Raw genomic sequence first — 12917 nt, 5'->3', positions numbered from 1 at the left:
GGAATGCATACGGAGCCCCTCCCGGCGGGGAGGGCAGGGCCTGCGCCCCCTTGGTCCTCACAGTCCGCGGCTCCTCCCCACCAATGCCCTGCTAGCTGCCAGAGGGAGGGGGCGGACAGCACGAGGGCCATGCCAGAAGGGGGACAGCTGAGGACAGCCGGGGGATAACAGAGGGCAGTGCCAGCCTGTGGGGGCCAGGGGGCCTGCAGAGAGGCTCGCGGAGAGGACCGGGGCGGGCCCAGGCCTCAGGAACCTGAGGGGTAGCACTCCTGGGCCTTGCCCCTCGAGGAGCGTCAAGGGCCCAGGACGGGGACGGGGGGCCAGCCCCGCACTCAATACACATTTGGTAAACCTAGGTGCCAGGCTGGCCCGGACCCCGGCGCACCCCTCAGGCCTCACAGCTGGGGACCAGGTCTGCTCCCGGGCGCCCCACACGCCTGGCCTGGTGCGGCGGGGTGCAGAGCCTGCCCCGAAGGCTGCCCCCTTCCCCTCGGCCCCTTCGGGCTTCCCCCCCTTCCCTGCTCGGGCCCCAGGAAGAAGTTAAAAATAGTTAGTTCCTACATAAAAAAGAGACAAAAACAGATTCCCTGCCAAAAGGCCGGCGGGAGAGGGGACTTGTCTCCGCTGTGGGGAGGTGGGGGGAGCGGGGGTTGGACTGCAAAATAGGTTCTTCTTTTAAAAAGTGCTTGGTAAGTCTGTTTTAAAGTGTGTGTCTATATCTACATACAGATATACACACGGACACTGTTCACACACTGGCCACCACGCATACCTGCACGCGCACGGAAATGTATACATATACAGGGTCATATACATATACATACATACATACATACATACATACATATATATATATACTTTAAAAAGTCCTAGGTGAGAGGGTGGGCCGGGCCGGGGCCGGGCCTGTGGGGTCACGACTGGAGGGCGTGGGCCCGGCCCGGCTGGCAGACGGGGCACTCGCTGCCCTCGGCACAGAGCTCGCACAGCACAGCGTGTTGGCACGGCAGCACCGCTCGGTTCTGCTCCTGACACTTAAGGCATTTCACCGACTGCATGTGGAACACGGCCTGCGGGGAACAGGACACGGGTCACGGAGCGGGCCCCCCGGCTCTCACTTCAGCCCCTGGGGTCGGAGCGTCATACTGACAGCGTCCCCGTGAAGGGGAGAACGCTCTGCCTGCTGGGCCACCCTGCTGCCAGGCACCCAGCCGGACACCTGTGCGTGCAGACCACAGAGCTCTGGGCCGGCCTCTCTGGAAGGTCTGCTGCTGCGTGCAGCGCTCCCGGAGAGGCAGCCTGGCCCAGATCAGTGCCGGCCCTCAGAAGTGATGGCGGCCGGGCCTCCCTGGTGGCCTAGGGGTGAAGTCCCAGTGCTCTCACCCCTACGGTCTGAGTTCGATTCCCGGCCAGGGAGCTGCCCACACGGCGCAGCAGACCTCTCCTGTCTCCCCGCTGCCCCCCTCAGCAGTGGATTTCAGTAGATCCACCTGTTCTGCTCCCCACTCTGTTTCTGGGGAATCCTCTCACCCCTGCACCTCTGGCCTGCACCACCCCCGCTCCCGCCAGTTCGTCTATAAAAAAAACGAAGTGCTGGTGGTGGGCACCAGGCTGTGCACCTCCACTTCCTCCCTCCCGGGCAGTGGTGGACTCCTCCTAACTGCCCTCCAACAGGCCGGCCTCTGCTGGCCCTGGCGCTAGGCAGGACCACTCAGGAGGTGGCCATCCCTGGAGCAGCCAGGGCCCCTCAGGGGCCCGTGTCCCACATGCAGGGCCCACATGCAGGCCGTGTTCCACATGCCTTGGCCCACGCACTGGCTAAGGCGATGGCTCCCCCACCGGCGCTACCCTGACCCCCGGGGCTGACCTTATCCACTTGCTCCAGGTGGGCCCGCAGCTGCTTCTGGAGAGAGTAGAGAGTGGAAAGCGAGAGGGCCTCCAGGTCAGAGAAGGCGGGCAGAGCCTGCGGGTCGGGGCCCGAGTGCAGCCGCTCCAGCTCCTCCTGGAGCTTCTTCACCTGAACCTCCAGCGCATCCCGCTGCTCCCGGGCCAGCTCACACTCGGCGCCGGCCACACTGGCCCGCTCGCCGGCCTCCTCGGCCTCCTTCTTCCAGGCATCACAAGCCTGTGGGCCCAACAGGCAGCACCTCATCACGATGGGTCCCTGCCCCTGCCCCCTGCCCCCCGGGAGCCGGTGTGGGCCACTGGGGCTGTAGGGCCTGCTGGGAAGCTGGGTCAGCTGTCTGGGGAGGGGGGCAAGGAGGAGCAGATGCTGCCTGCAGAGAAGAGAGGTTTCAGGACACGCCAGAGAGCCCTGTGGGTAGGGAAAGGCGGCCTGAGGAGAGCTCTGCGAGCTGGCCAGCACCTCCAGGGGCGGGCAGGCTTCGGCAGGACAGGGCTCAGCTCAGAACCTAGAACCCCAGACCCAGGGGCCTGGAGAGGCAGGCTTCTCGGGAGAGGCAGGGGTGCTGCGGGACCAGAAAGGAGATTCAGGGGTGATCCTGGCCCGGGACACCAGCCACCTTGGTCCCAATGGGCAAGATCCCGATGCCTTCCCATGCATGGGGGACATACAAAACCGAGTTTCTGCCCTGTGCTCCAGGACCCCTGGCCTCTCCCAACCCCCAGCCGCCGGGGCCAGGTGCCAGCAGCCCTGGGGAAGGCGGTGGGCATGGGCCGTACCTGCTTAGCCTGCTTCCAGGACTCCTCCCACTGCTTGATGGTGCCATTGGCTTCTTCCAGCTCTTGCCGCAGTCGGGCCAGCTCGGCAGCCCCTGGCCCTGACAGGAACGCAGGGGAAGTGCCTGGGGAGAAGCTTCCAGAGGCAAAATGCTCCCAGATGCTGCTGTTCATCCCGTTCAGACCTGCCAGAGAAGGGGGAGAACATCAGGGCCGAGGGCCTGGGACCTGACCAGTCTGCCCAGGGCTGGCTGAGTAAGGCCCCAGGGACTCGGGCTGAGGAACACACAGGCGCCACGGCCGAGTCACATCAGCCGCCTGTCAGCTGCATTTGTAAAACCGGTCCCTCACTTGCTCTCAGGGAAGTGCTGCAGGAGAGCAGCCTGGGAAGGTGAGCGCTTTTAGGCTTACGGGGAGGGGATGTTTTTATGCACCCTGAGGTGAGGCCCATGAGGAGACTCAGAGAAGACAGACCAGTGCCTCCGATGCTGAGGCTGGCAGAGCTGGCTCAGCACGAGCGGAGAGCCCTGGGCCCCTCCCCCGGCCTTGCAGCAAGGAGGCTGAGCTAGTGTGCTGAGAGTCCACTCACAGCAGGCGGTGGGGCCCGTGTGGCAGGGTGTATGGCTATAAAGGCATTTCCCCACAAGCTTGGCTGCTCTCCCCACCCCCACAGGCATTTGCAACTCCACCTGCCTTGCTCTCTGCCCTCTGGTCAGCCCATCTTCCCGAGGGGGTCCCCTATCCACCCCTGGCCTCATTCTGCCCCACATCCTTCCAGAATTCTTCCCTGCTCCTTTTCCCATTAATCCAGCCAGGATGTTCCAGAACCAAATGGGTTTACGACAGTCTGTCCTGCAAACACCACAGGCGCACGCACAGTGGCAACGCAGGCCTGTGGAGGCTGCACTGTTTCGGCGCCTGTCTGCTTTCAGAGACGCACCTCGGGTGCAGAGGGCCCACGAGACCATGTCCCGCCGGGCTCTGCCTCTGGCCCACACAGTAGTGACCGCCCCTAAGTCTGGTCTAATGTCTGCCCCTTTGCCTCCCACCAGACCTGGCTCCTGGCTGGCAGGGCCAGCTGCACTCACACCAAAGCCACAGGACCGCTTGGTGACTGTGGGGAGGCGGGATGGTGGGGCAGGTCAGGCTACAGTCACGATGCCTCGAGAACATGGGGCAGTTAGACACATCCACACTGAGCAGTGAGGACAACAGCTCGACACAGAACAGCCACCTTCACAACTGGAAAAGAGCTGAGAAATCCACGGGCTGCCCCACCTCGGAGATATGGGAAGGTCCCAAATTTGGTCAGAGGGTGGCTCGGCACCCAGCACTCTCAGGGGAGGGGAGTCTGATCTTGAATAGTTTGCTAAGAAGCAGGCTGAAGTGCTGTGCTGTGTACTGAGGTCACCTCAATGAATCTACAGGCCAGCCCCAGCCACAAGCCAATGAAGACCCTGGCCCAGGTCACAACCCTGCATCTAACCACCGTGCCCTCTGGCACCCAGTCCACACGGGGCTAACCCTGGGTTTGCAGTCTTCGGGCCTAGCGTGGATCCTGCCAGGAAGGCCACCCTGGGCCTGGGGGGCGCTGCTTGGACTTCTCCCTTGGCCCCTTGTGGAGCTGGCTGTTGTGAGCTCAGGGCGGCTGAGGAGCTGGACACAGGAGTAAAGAGAGGACCCAGACCAGTGAGCCTGAGGCCAGGGTTCCTGGGCTCTGGCCCTGGCACTTCATTCACATGATTTTGTTCAGGCCTCACGACCACTATGAGGTGGTGCTGCCATTACACCTTTTTATAGCAGAGGAAACTGAGGTAGAACAGCTCAGTCGCCTGTCCAGGTTCACAGGGCTGAGAGAGCTGTGCTCAGGCACTGACCTCACCTCCAGGGTCACAGCCCCTGCCCTACACTGGTTCTTTGCTGCCTTTGGCCACAAACCACATGCGCGTGCACACACACACACTTGCACCCCCCACCCCAAAACACTTTCCAAAAGCCCAGGTTCTTGCCTCATCCCAGAAGCCACAACCTCTCTTACCCAAAGATCCGTGTGATGCCGAAGTCCCCAAAAATGTGTTTTCTGACTGGCTCAGGTGGGCCTGCGGCTGCTGCAGGAAATGTGAGGAGAGACTGACAGGCGGGGAGGGGGAGGCCGAATGGAAGGAGGCGGAGCTGCCCAAGGAGCCAGGGATGTTGACGGGCGCAGAGCTCTGCAGCAAACTGCCGCCTGCAAGAGGGCAGAGGGCCAGAGTGAGGGGGGCAGGCAGGGCCCCAGGAGCCTCCCACGCCACCCTGCCCGACCACTGCCCATTACCGATGGTGATGCTGCCCGGGTGGGGTGCTGTGCTGTTGTCAAAAGTCTTCTCCAGGGCGGCCACCCCAAACTCGTTCAGGTCCAGGTCATCGAGGGCAGACTCTAGGGACAGAGTGAGCCGGTGTGAGCCCCGGCCTCACCATCCACACAGCCCCAAGGCTCCAGGCCTCACCTCCTGGACCACCGGCCCTTCACTGCCTGCCTCATCCTCACATTGAGCAGCGGGCCGGCTGGCCCTCTTGAGCCTCTGTAGGCGCTGCAGCCTAGCCAGGCAGGTGCAGCCCACAGGAGTCTGATGCCCCGGGAGAGACTGAGTGCCAATGCCGGCCCCGCCTCCGACGGAGGTCTCGTCCCGATGCTGCAGTTTGTGCAGCCCACCCCGGAGCTGGCTGAGGGCAGGCAGGTCTGAAGCCTCAGTAGCTAGTGTTGAGCGGGTGCTGTCTCCCCTGCACCCACTGAAATAGGCTGGGAGGTAGGAACAGAGTCCCTCTCCGAGGGCAGAAGCACTTCTTTGCCTCTGTTACCCCAGTGCCTGCAGTAGGAGCTGCACAAAGAGGACCATAAGTGACCGTTAGGAAGGGCAGTGGCTTCCACAACTGGAACTCCGGGGGCAGCATGTTCGCAGTCCCTGCCCGAGGATGCCTCTGGTGCATGAGGGCAGAATGACCTACCCACAGAGCGGTGCTGCACCCGCCCAGAGCAAGCGGAAGGCCAGTTTCCCCAAGGGCTGGCCTTGGTCCTGCACCTTGGGCTCGGAGCCCCTTTAGCAGAGGGCCCACCCCCTGGCTCTCCCAAGACGGGTCTCAGGTGACAGGCATGCTGACTGAGTCTCACTCTGGAGACCTGGTGCCTCGGACGGCAGACCCAGTCCTGGGCCGGGCAGCGGAAGCGCCTAATTACCTATGACTGACTCTACCGTGTCGCTGGTGGGGTAGAAGGGCAGGGCATTTGCATTCATGCCAGGGACGCTGCTGGTGCCCGCTGGGCTAGGGGGAGTAGCTGCCAAGCTGGAGGTGATACTAGAAGAGATGCTTGAGGTCAGGGGGCTGCCCACGGGGAGGATGCCCAGCATGTCCTGCAACGAGAGAGCAAATAGAGGTGACGGGAGGTCACTGCAAAAGCCGTGGTGTGGGGCAGGAAAGGTTGGAGAAACACTTGTCCCACGCCTGGATGGGGACTGCCACCCCCTCCGAGAGACTGGAGGAGAGGTGCAGCTCGGGGGCTGCAGGCCCGCACACCCCTCAAATCCTGCAGAAGGAGGGAGGAGGCCAGTGCTCAGTATTTTTTGAGTGAGTGAGTGCAGGAGGCGAGGGCCGGGGCTCCACCATCGCCCTGCCCTTGGCCTGTGGGGAAAGTAGTGCCCCCCACTCCCTGAAGCCTCCAGGGGTTCTGGGCCATCTGCTCCCAGTGGGCACCCGGAAGGGAGGCAGGGCTGAGCTCTGTACCTGTTTAGGTTGAAGCAGAGGCTGCTCTTGACTCCTGGGTTCTAAAGAGTGGGGTTTTAATTTGGCCTGAGAGAGAAAAGTCAGGGAGCAGCAGATGAATGTGGGGCTGGGAGCCCAAGTTCGGGAGTGCTCCCGAGCACCAGCCTGCCCAGCTCACCAGGGCTGCAGGTGCCAGGGGCAGGGAGGCATGGGCACCTGCCAGGCAACCCCCTATCTACACGGCCTATCCTACCTCCTCCTCGCTCCTGCTGCCCCTACTCCAGGAATCAGGGGAGCTGCTCCTCTCCTCCCAAGTGACTCCACCTCTCAGCTAGATGCCGCTGGGCCCTTGGCTCTACTCTCTAGACCCTGCCACTGCATCCAAAGCCCCTGCTCCTGTCGGCTGGCCTCATGGCACTGAGCGATGGCTCTGCCCCTCGAGCCTCCTGTCTTCACACATAATATGGGGCGGCTCTGCTCCTTGAAGAGCTGTCTTGAAGGGCTGAGGAGCGGGGCTCCCCAGAGCCGGCCTTCTCGGGCCCCAAGCAGGAGGCAACTAACCCCATCGCCTCGGAAGCATCGCCTGCTACCCCTCTCAGCCCTTACCTGGCATTTGAAGTTTTTCAGGTACTCGGCTCCCACCTGGTCTTCCCTCTCGAAGCCGGGTGCCTTCTTATAGCTGCCGGGGGCAAGGCCGGGCTCCCCAGGAAACACAATGCCTTCCAGGTTGGGGGGCTTCCTGACAGAACCCGGTGGGGAGCCACAGAGGTTAGATGGGCTGCCTAGGCTGCTGTTTCGACAGAGGAGCTGCAGAGGAGGCAAGTGGCTGGTGGGTACCCTGCCGGCTGGGATGCAGCCCGGCCTCCGTGCCCTCCGCAGAGGGGGCGTCTTCAGATGGGCTCAGTTCCACTTTCACCGATGGGCAGCAGCCACCACCCCAGGACCCCAAACCTCATGAGGGAATTGGGACCGAAGGCTCGCTCCCCCAGCGCTACCGAGATGGACCAGCACCGGTTCCAGGGAAGCTGCCCCACCCCCGCCAGCTCTTGACAGAGAAAACTCTGGGTCACAAAGGGCAGAACCCCTTGGCCCAAGGCCAAATACCAGGGCCTCCCTGCCCCCAACAGGCCGTGAGGGTGTGGGGGGCATGCGAGGCAGGTGTTGGCCCTGGGCAGGCCTGGGGGCCCCCCACCCCCTGGACAGGCACGTACGGCGCTGAGGTCAGGGGCATGCGGGCTGGAGGGGCTCACGGGCACCGAGTCTCCGGCAGCAGACGGCATGTACAGGACGGGACCCGGCTGGGTGGGGCTGGACACGGCAGAGGAGGGCTGCAGGTCGTCACTGAGGGAAGGCTCTGGAAGGGGCAGGGCAGGGTCAGCAGGCTGCCAGGCACCCCCTTCCATCCACAGCCGCGTCGCGGCCCCTCTCCAGGCAGACCACGCCTGCCCCTGCACACGAGGGCAGCTCGCCCGGTTTCTGTCACTGTCGTGTGCGGAGCCCCCCGTGGGACTGGCATGTGCACTGTGCGTCTGCACCGCGACTGCAGGATGCAGGCCGGGTCCCGGCCCCCGGCTTACAGACGCAGACGGCGCAGAGAGGTCAGGTCCGTCTCCCAACGCGACCCAGCCGAGAAACAGCAGGGCTGGGATTTGAATCCGGTTCTTTGGGACTCCAAAGCCTGAGTCATTAATGGCACTTGTTGGTGCTGCCTCAATCGAGGTCACAGTGCCCACGGCGGGGACGCCGTGGCGTCAGGAAGACACTTCTCTGCCTGGGGCCTCAGCTCATTTTTCACTCTCATCCTGGAGAGGCGGCCTGAGCCGGGAGGAGGTGGAAGAGGACCAGGAAGGGGCCTGGGGTGGACAGTTTTCACTTGAGTCCCCTCGCTGCGGCTGGGAGGGTGGCCAGGGTGCGCGCGGAGACGGAGCAGCCCGAGCGGCGCAAGGCTGCTGTGCGCTTGGAACAGGCAGCCTGAGGCCGGGTCTGCGGCTGGGCACACGCGCACCAGAGACCGAAGACTTAGTCCTCAAAGACAAGGAAAGTAGCTTTATGCTTTGATGTTATTTTTGAAATAACATTTTGTATTAGATTAAAACATTGTTAAATTTAACGTAACCTGTTTCTCTCTCTCTCTCTTTTTTCTCTTACTAAGAGGACGGGGTGGAGGGGGTTCTTGTGCTGTATTTGACTGGACAGCTCAGCTCGGCCGGGGCTCAGCAGGGCAGTGCTGGTGCCTTAGTGAGGTCACGGGTGGCCCTGCCGGGCCCTACAGGGACCTGGGAGTGTGCCTCCTGCGGCCAGGGACGTGGGCCTGACTGAGGGCAGCCTGTCTTGTGACCCTGGAACTCCGGGGCTTTGAGGCCAGTTCCGAGAGACAGAGCAGTGGAACTGCCAGCGGGGACAGTGTCCTTCTGGTTGGGGGAGAGGCCCCTCCCCTGACTGAGAAGGGGTGGATAGGGGCGCACCCGGGGGCCATGGGAAGAGCTTACGTTCTACGTGGGCGAAGGCGCAGAAGGGTCCGCGGGGACAGCTGCCCGACTGCTGCATGTCGTTGCACTTGGTGGATTTATAGATCTGGTGGGCAGAGCAGAGCAGTCAGGCTGGGACATAGGAACGCGGACGTGGGAAGCTCAGCCTAGCAGTCTCTTCCTCCTCCATTCCACACCTTCCCCAAGCCTCCCCACCTTCTTACTCAGACCCCAAGACAGACACTGCCACCCCCATGCCAAGGCCGCCCTCTCTTCTGGGTGCAGGACCGAGCAGCCCTGACCCAGGGGCCTTCCATGCGCTCTTTACTCCTGGTCTCGGCCATGGCTGTGACCGCCAACTGTGCCTCTGGGTATCCAGGGAGCCAAGATCACGGCCCACACCCACCAACCCCAAGGCATGCTGGGTAGGATCTACGCTGAGCCTAACTTTCCCACCTGCCATCTGCAGTCCGACAGGCGCTGTCAGTGAGTATCTCAGGGTTCTGGCCTCTGCAGAGCTAGGGGCGGGGCGGCCTGTGACTCCACGGACCCCCACAAGGTCTCAGCCCACTGACACGGCCCAGGCCGCACATTGGGGCCAGTAGGTCAGGAACTGCCCTAGGGAGGTTGCTGGCACCCTAATCTAAAACAGGGCGGCCAGAGGGGCATGCTAATTTTTAAAACCCAGTCACTGGATTGTAAACATCCTGAGTGGTACAAAGGCGTGAGCGGCACACCATGCCCAGTCCAGTCCTCCCTGTCAGGGGGCCTGTGGGAAACAAAACTGGGAGCAGAGGGTCTCTGTGGGCCCAGAACAGGGAGTTCCAACTGAGGGAGCAGGACTCCTTGAGGCGCCGTGCAGGGGAGCCTGTGGCTGTGCGCCCTCTTCCAGGACGGTGGCAGGGAAGGTCCTGCTAGATTCTGCCCAGACCCTTGTTTCCCTCCTCACTTCTGAAAAATGATAAGCTAGGCCACCCGCTGCCCGCCAAAGGCCCAGCCCCAGCCCGAGGGCCCACCTCCGGGTGGAACTGCTGCTCCGTGCGGGTGTGGCAGTACTGGCAGGCGTCCCCGTTCTCACACTTGCCGGGGTCTCCCCACTCATCCCCGTGTTTTACGTTTGGACACGGAGACGACCTGGTCCCGGAGGGTGGGGTCAGATGGAGAGAGATTAAGATCTGTGGGAGGCCAGGTAGACCCCGCCACAGCCCCTCTCTGGCCTCCCTACCTGGCAACACCAGGTTCAAAAATAGAGAGTAGCTGCAGAGGGAGGGTCATACTGAGGCTGGAAGTCGGGACCGTGTCTTGGCCTAGCCTGGTGGCGTCACCAAGGACAGTTTTATTGCCTTTGGCCAGGCCCTCCCACCAAGCTGCAGCCCAAGGAGGCCCCGCTACAGTCACGATACTTTCCACAGTGTGGGTGGGCCTAGCAGAGGGCCCTTGGGATAGAACTGGAGGCACCTCAGATCATCTGGACCAGGCAGGCTCCCCTATCCTGACTACTCCCCCTTCCTCTCCGTGATCTATGATGCCAGGGCTGAGAGCACAGAGGAAGCAGCCCCCACCAGGACCCCCCAACCCCCCAAGGCTGGCCTACTTTGATAAAGCACCTGTATTTGTGCTTCCGGGGGCTCCGCCGTCGGTCCTTGCTGTTGTGGTAGTACGGGCAGGCATAGCCCTGGCGGCACAACCTCGGGGGTTTCCTGCACGGCTCCGTCTTATAGTTGCCCAGCACGTAAGTGGTCTCTGCACAGGGGCCAGAGGAGGGGTCAGGCAGGTAGGGCAAGGGAAGCGGAAGGAGAGGTCCCTGGGAAAGGGCCCAGGAGCTGAGGCTCCTGGGAGAGGCAGGAACAGGGACATTCCTCATGGGGCAAGGCCATGACGGACCCAGTAGCGAGGCCACTGTAGAGACACAACTCACAGGGAAGTGGGCATGTCACTCACACCCACGCAGGAGCACGCATGTTTCCAAGCCCCCACGGGGCATGGGCAGCAGCAGGGGTGACGCGAGCAGTGCAAGGTGTATCTGTGGAAGCCCCCCCAGAAGGCTCCCCCCAGTCACGGGGATATAAGGTGGGGTAGAGGTAGGGGCTGGGGTTGGAGAAGGCACAGCGGCTCAAGTCCAGTCCTTGGACAGCCCCGGCAGGGGTGGGAGGGGGCCCGGCCATCTGTGTGGCCGCCTTTACCTTGCCACCGCGGCTCCTCACTGAGGATTTTTTCTATCATGGCATGGCTCGCGGCCCCAGCTGACTGGCCCTCGACGCTGCTGCCCTCGACTGTAGTCTGGCCGTTCTGCAAAGCCTCCATGGCCTGGAGCTCCCTGGGAGGGGAGGCGAGCAGGGCGGGGGTGTGGGTGAGCTGCGTGTCTCCTGCACCACGCACACCGCTCCTCGTGCGCTCCCCAGGCCACACCCGCAGTCATGGCCCACCTGATGTCGTAGACAGGGGAGCGGAGGTCATGGGGCCCGTGGGCAAACGCACAGTGCAGGCCGTTTTTGGTGCAGTTGCCTTTGGAGTCCGTCTCGTGGATGCAGATCCCAGTTTTGTAGTAGCGCAGGTGGTACCTGCGCTCGGTGTCCCCTGTGGTCCTGTGCAGGAACGGGCACCTGCAGCACGGCAGGGGAGTCACTTGCCTGTGCCCTGTAGCCTGAGCTCTGCCCTCCCGTGCTTGCTGAAGGCTTTGCCCTCGGCCCCGAGGGGGCACTGCTGGTTGAGTCAAGGAGGCCGGCGGTGATGCCCCGCACTGGGAGCAGAACCTCCCACCCCCGCCAGGAACTGGGGAGCGCCCAGAGAGGCCCTGGCTGCCCTCTGGGCAGGATGTCCGAAGGAGCCCAGTGTTCCCACTGCAGCCGCCACTCAGCAAGTCCTCTCTTAGCAACTTAGCCAGGGCCCAGGGGCATCCTGGAGATGCTGCGGGGGAAAGCCTGTGCAAGCAAATGCTGCCCAGCCCAGAGGTCCCATGATGGCTTCTCACAAGGGCTGATTCTGCGAGGGGAGGGGGTGTGGCCATAGGCCGTGACTTCTGTGAGAAGAGCTGCTACAGAGGCATGCAGTGAGCTGCATCCAGAGAGGCCCTGGCTGCCCGTCACCACCTCTGCAAGGTCAGTAAGTGACAAGCAGCGTTGAGCGTCCCAGGCATGCCGCCTCCTTACTTGCGTGTTGCACCCGTCTCTCCCCAGAGCTCTGTAGTAAACATCTGGGGGATCTGAGGAACTAGAGAGGCTCTGCCTTGAAAGAGCCTGCCCAGCTGGAAGGGGGTGGGTGAGCGGGTAGTGGTGAGCTGGGGAGGGGGTTCTTGAGAGCTGCACAGATGAGGAAAGAATGCGCAGGGAGCCACTTTGGTTGAGATGTGGCCCTCAGGCTTAGCGGGAGACAGGCCTGTGGAGGGTTTCCCAAAAGCAGAGCAAGGGGAAGGGTCTGCCCAGAGGATGCCAGGTTGGAGTCCAGGTCCAGGCCGTGCAGAGGCGGCCAGGCTGGAGAGGCCTCTCCCACGCCTCCAGGTTTCCTGTGTCCCCTGGCCTACTTGGAGGACATATGGCCCAGGGAACGCGGGGCTCCCGTAGAGGCAGGCTGGGGGGGCGGGGGCACTTACTCGTCGCCCTCCGGGCAGAGGCCAGTGGCCTCGTCGTACTTGGTGCAGTAAACGTCGGGGCTATAGTTGAAAGTGCCGTCCCGACGACGGATGGACCGGCGGCGTCGCTGATTCACAAAGTGCCAGTGGAAGCAGGTGTAGGGCCGATGCTGCGTGCATTTGTGTTGCACGAAGAGCGGACACTGCTCCGTGCGGAACTCCTTCAGGTACCTGCGGGGAGAGCCCCAAGCCAAGAGTTAAGTCCCTCTTCCCAGCAAGAAGTTAGTTGCCACGTCCCCCGAGGGCCCTGCTCTGGGTGTGCATTCCACCGAGACTTCAAAGCACAGTGCAGAGCCAGACCTCGGGGTCTGTTCTCTGTGCCCTCTCTGAGGTTCCAGGAGTGTGAGGAGCCACTCCCAGCTTCCCGTGGCATTCCCTGCGGCCCACACCCACCTGCCAGTCCCCAG

General features: G+C 62.8%; 1 protein-coding gene across 2 annotated transcripts in view; it reads right to left on the bottom strand.

Moving 5' to 3' along the window:
• Nucleotides 1-495: 495 nt before the first annotated feature.
• UNK (unk zinc finger) overlaps nt 496-12917 on the bottom strand; it is a 30472-nt gene continuing 18050 nt past the window's right edge. For both annotated transcript variants that reach the window (XM_037491451.2, XM_037491449.2), the window contains exons 2-16: nt 12472-12681; nt 11309-11485; nt 11066-11199; nt 10490-10625; nt 9899-10016; nt 8904-8988; nt 7626-7768; nt 7021-7221; nt 6436-6501; nt 5891-6065; nt 4991-5092; nt 4715-4903; nt 2680-2861; nt 1865-2122; nt 496-1067 (exon numbers count right to left, since the gene is read on the bottom strand). In XM_037491451.2, coding sequence (XP_037347348.1) covers nt 912-1067; nt 1865-2122; nt 2680-2861; nt 4715-4903; nt 4991-5092; nt 5891-6065; nt 6436-6501; nt 7021-7221; nt 7626-7768; nt 8904-8988; nt 9899-10016; nt 10490-10625; nt 11066-11199; nt 11309-11485; nt 12472-12681 — 2332 coding nt within the window. In that variant the 3' untranslated portion in view covers nt 496-911. The remainder of the gene's footprint in view (nt 1068-1864; nt 2123-2679; nt 2862-4714; nt 4904-4990; nt 5093-5890; nt 6066-6435; nt 6502-7020; nt 7222-7625; nt 7769-8903; nt 8989-9898; nt 10017-10489; nt 10626-11065; nt 11200-11308; nt 11486-12471; nt 12682-12917) is intronic.

This window comes from Talpa occidentalis, unplaced genomic scaffold (genome assembly GCF_014898055.3).
Source record: "Talpa occidentalis isolate TD23 unplaced genomic scaffold, MPIMG_talOcc4v2.1 talOcc4.7, whole genome shotgun sequence".
Lineage (NCBI taxonomy): Eukaryota > Metazoa > Chordata > Mammalia > Eulipotyphla > Talpidae > Talpa > Talpa occidentalis.
Note: the sequence above shows the minus strand (reverse complement) of the source record. Positions and strands in the feature narration are given on the sequence as shown.